Source organism: Oryzias melastigma, unplaced genomic scaffold (assembly GCF_002922805.2).
Source record: "Oryzias melastigma strain HK-1 unplaced genomic scaffold, ASM292280v2 sc00816, whole genome shotgun sequence".
Taxonomy (NCBI): Eukaryota; Metazoa; Chordata; class Actinopteri; order Beloniformes; family Adrianichthyidae; genus Oryzias; species Oryzias melastigma.
The window spans coordinates 2,990-8,015 of NW_023417403.1; the positions used below are offsets into that span (position 1 = coordinate 2,990).

At 43.9% G+C, this 5,026-nt stretch overlaps 1 protein-coding gene across 1 annotated transcript; it reads left to right on the top strand.

Annotated features, from left to right (window-relative positions):
* Window positions 1-4,602: 4,602 nt before the first annotated feature.
* On the top strand, window positions 4,603-5,022 carry LOC112139150 (stabilin-2-like; the record flags this gene model as incomplete). The annotated part of the gene is given in 2 exon segments (XM_036211175.1): window positions 4,603-4,799; window positions 4,915-5,022. Coding segments are annotated over 2 exon segments (305 nt in total), but the record flags the coding sequence as incomplete, so codon positions are not given.
* Window positions 5,023-5,026: the final 4 nt, after the last annotated feature.

The window sequence follows — 5,026 nt, forward strand, 5'->3', positions numbered from 1 at the left end:
TTTTTGCAACCCAGTGGTACTTCCTATATGGAACACGGAAGTAGGGGGGCTTGCTCTGTCCAGTTATTCTTATACAGTCTATGGTCCAAATTCAGCCTGTTGTGGAGCATCTGTTCAGAATGCAGCTTTTTAGAAGTCAGTTCTCAGCTTTGCCCTGTAGGAGGCGCTGCTGGACTGATTTTCATCTTTGGGTTGGGTTGGAAGGTTGGAGTCCTCTCTGCTCAGAATCACTTTTTCCTCCTAAAAACTCAAACCTAAAGGAAATGTTGGACTGAGATGGAAGTTTCTGGAAAAGGGAATTCTGTCTGGGAAAAGTCCCAGAGTCCTTGATGACGTGTGCTTCTGCAGATGCAGTTTTTCTTCTAGTTCTGCTCTTCACTTCAGACTTTGTGCTGCTGGATCAGGAGGAAGACGAGGAGCTGAAGAGGAGCAGGAATGATGGGAGAGGGACTTTCATTCAGGCTGAATCAAACATTCATGGAGAAAATGGCTCCTTCAAGAAATAAATAGATGTTTCATGAAGAGGAAAATTCTTGAAAGTCTACCAGGCAACAACTGGAGTTTGGATGAGGAGAAAAATGAATGTTCAGATTTAGAAAGACAGTTCCTGCTCCATCCAGACTCTCAGCGCCATTTAGAAACTTGATCCACTTTCAAATGTTTTTCACAATAAAATACAATCATTTTATTATCAAAGGTAACAACTGACAACTACGAATATGTTTGTTCTTTCTTATTTAAGGAAAACGAACAAGCAAAGCATAAAACTGTTCTCTTAAACTCATTGTAAAGGACCGACATTATGTAAACTTCTGTTAAACACCGGAAGTTGTGTTTCGTTTCCGGGAGCTTGACATGCGCAGTTCTTTAGAAACTGGAGCGTCTTCTCATATAAGTTCAGTTAGTTTTCAGAGCTTAATTTCAATGTCTGTTTTCTCTTGTGATCTTTAAACATGTAAACATTGTGCATTTTATTTCAAGTAGATTGAATTATATCTTCCACATTTATATGCAATTTAGTTCGGTCGGCCCCTCCCCCTCCCCGAGTAAAGCAGGTGGGAGCAACATAGAGGGAAACCCTGCAGTTAGCACCCTTGGCAAGCGAAGCGAGGTGCATTATATTATTTTATGTTGTATATTTTATATGCAAATGGATGACTGTTCCTTATATCTTACTAATTTGTCTTATTTTGCTGTAGTTTTCACCGTGCCAAACAAAATAAAACTACTGCACCCGTCAGAAGCTCTCTTCTGTTCCTTTGAGACCAAGGCTGCTACAGTGAAAACTCGTTTTGCATCTTAGGAGTTCGGTATGGGTCAATCTTTGGAAGACGGAGACGATTACCTCAGAGAACTCTGATTCACACTCCAGAACATCCTCAAGATCTAGCAAACGTGCAGATGCTGAAGCTGACCTCGCGGCTAAACTTAAGCAGGCAAGGGCGGTGCAACAAATGCATGAACATCAAATAAAACGAAATAGATTGGAGGGTGAACTGAAACTCAAGGAAGCACAAATGCTAGCAGAAATGAAACTTAAACTACAGGAGGAGAAAACAAAGATGGAGCTGCTGCAAGCCGAAAGTGAAATTAAAGTAGCAGCTGCACGAGTTAGAGCCTATGACGCTTATGATGCCTTTGACAATCTTAACCCTGAATCACACCACGGACTACAACACGACAGTCAAAATGACCTCTTCCAAAATACACTGAATCCACAAGCCACTCCCTTTCAACCTCAGCACAAACCCTGTGAGGTAACAAGTATCACAGAGGAGACTAACTTCACACAAGGACTTGCAAGCTTGCTCATCTTAAGCCGTCTGCCTGTGTCTGAACCCATAGTGTTTACTGGAGATCCCTTAAGGTTTGTAGATTGGAACATCTCTTTCATGACATTGATCGGCTCCAAGTCATTTCCTGCATGTGAAAAAATGTTGTACCTTAAGAGATATCTTGCAGGTGAAGCACGCCAGGCAGTGGAAGGGTTCTTTTATAGAAACTCAGAAGATGCATATCAGGGAGCCTGGGATCTTTTACAAGAAAGATATGGAAATCAGTTTGTTGTGCCGAGAGCTTCCAGGGACAAATTAAGGAAATGGCCAAAAATACCAGCAAACGACCCAGTAGCACTCAGGGACTTTGCAGACTTCCTTCAGGGTTGCGTTGAAGTCCTTCCTCACGTCAAAGGTCTCTCCATACTTAACAACTGTGAAGAAAATCCTAAACTTCTCAAAAAATGACCTGACTGGATTGCGCACAGTTGCAGTCTGCTTTACGAACTTTCTCCAAAAGGAAGCCAAAATAGCTTGCAATCCCATTGTATCTCCCCTTCTACTAAAACCAAGATCTTCAGATGAAAGACCTTCCAAGCAACCCAAAACATTCAGCACAACTGCTCAAAGAAAACTGTTCACACCTGGCACATCAGAAACTCCAGTAAAATTAAAAATCCCTTGCTTAGTGTGTGACGAGGAAACACATGGTGTTGCTAAGTGCCCAATACTTGCAGCAAAGCCTACTGATGAAAAAAAGGCTATTATTTTTCAAAATCATTTGTGTTTTGGGTGCTTAAGGAAAGGACACATCACTAAAGACTGCAAGGGGAGACACACATGTAGCACATGTGCTCGACGTCATCCATTGTGCCTACACATACATGGGAACAAGGAACCTGTTGACCCTCAAAGTGATGATGGGTGATTGTTCATTATATCTTACTAATTTATCTTATTTTGCTGTAGTTTTCACGGTGCCAAACTACTGCACCCATCAGAATCTCTCTTCATTTCTAAATTGACCAGATGGCTCAATAAGCGTTTGTGGGTCTGACGTCGAACGTCTGGGGAGTTTGATTGACATATGGCGGGTAGCCAATGGGAGCAGACTTCATCAATGGGTCCGTGAAGACCTTTTAACACCTACTTTACAATTCAACAATGTACCAATCATTGTCCTACTGTTGTTTTCCTCAATGGAATGTACCGATGCAGCAGTTTAAAACAACAAGAGGAGCATGCTGTCGACATTTTTAGATGAGGATTTACTCTGTAGAAATAGATTTCACTTTGAGGTTATGTGCTTTGGACTTTTTTGTTTGATTAACGTTCGTTTTTCTTGTTTTCACTGTTTTGATTGTAGCTTATAAATTAAAAGTTGGGTCCTGGTCGTATTTTCAAACAGAAAAAAAATCCAGCTGTTCACTTGTTAGGATGGTTATTTATTTTAAATACCGCTGAACGCGCTTCTCACGTACATCTGATCAGACTGTAACGTGGCAGCGCATGTGAAGTGACAAGCTGCTGCTGCTGCGCAAGGGGAGGAGGGGGGAGGTTGTTCTGCAGCGGAATCACCCACATGCTCCTTTTATCTCGACAAAAATGAATAAATGTAAGTAAATCCAAAAGGACCGCTGACAGAATCAAATGTTGGGATAGTTCTCCCTCAAAGGCTTCAACAATGACTTGTACAATTCTCCCGAGCCGCCGTTATTAAAGTAAAAGCTGTTTACATCCGCGGTCGGTCTCGTGGTAGAGGCGCAGAAAGAGGCGTTCGGTTGCAATAAACTCACTCCTGATTGGTGACAGTACCTCCTGTAGNCTGCTGAACGCGCTTCTCACGTGCATCTGATCAGACTGTAACGTGGCCGCGCACGTGAAGAGACGAGCTGCTCCAGCGGCGTCACCCAAATGCTCCTTTCATCTCAACTAAAAGGAATAAATGTAAGTAAATCCCAAAGGACCGCTGACAGAATCAAATGTTGGAATGGTTCTCCCTCAAAGGCTTCAACAATGACTTGTACGATTCTCCCGTTATTGAAGTAGAAGCTGTTTACATCCGCGGTCTCGTGGTCGAGGCGTGGAAAGAGGCAGACGGTTGCAATAAACTCACTCCTGATTGGCGACAGTACTTCCTGTAGATTCCATGACTCAGCTATGACTCAGACCAATCGCTGAAGATTGGTTGCAAATGGCGGTATCCGTTTCAGGAATTGACGGTGAAAGCGGCGGTCTACTTTCGCGAGGAGAGGAAGTAATGCATTTCCAATGGGGGACCTCAGTGCTCGCTCAGTCCATTGTTTTTACAGTCTATGGTACAGAACCCACATCTTTCTCCATTTCTTCTCCTCTTTTCTCTAAATTTGTTTTGTCTTTTCTTTAAATTTGTGTAACCCTTTTGCTCTCCTTGGCTTGTTTACATTCAAAGTGGGGTCATCTGGACCCCAAAGATAGTGGAAGGGTTTTAAAGGGTTTTTTGTAAAACAACCCTTAGCAGTCTCCATGTTTAAGCAGCAAAACCAGAAAGACAACTTTATCATTCATTCGTCTTCCTGTCCGCTTTGTCCCTTTTGGGCTCGCGGGGTGCTGGAACCTAACCCAGCTACTGATGGGTGAAGGCGGGGTTCACCTGGACAGGTCGCCAGTCTGTCACAACTTCAATCCTTCATTTATTTCACAGGTTTAAAGATAAAATTGTTTTATGTCTAACTTTTAGGTAAAGAAAATATCATGAATGACAGAAAAAATTTGGAAAACGTTAGGTTGTGAAGATCTAGAAAGCAACAGTTGGAATGTGTCACCTCCTTGACCGTCTGCTCTGCAGCCGTGAACCCATGTCTTCGGCCTGTCTGCCACGCCGACGCCTCCTGCATTCACACTGGTCCAAACCAGCACCTGTGCGCCTGCAACCAGGGCTACAGCGGTGACGGGCGCGTCTGCATGCCGGTTAATCCCTGCCAGACCCAAAATGGAGGCTGCGCCCCTGAATCTACCAGCTGTGTCTACACTGGGCCAGGAAAGGTAGGGGTCACTTGGGTCAGGATCCAGTCTATCAGTCCTGATGAGGACCATCATTACAGTGATGAAGGAGGCCAGGGTAAAGGTCTGTGTGAACCATCTCGTCTTCTTTCTTCAGTCTCGCTGCGATTGTCTTCCTGGCTTTGAAAGACGGTCCGGTGAGGGCTGCACCCTCAAAGACGCCTGCAAGCCTGCTTCCTGCCACAAGAACGCCAACTGCAGCACTGTGG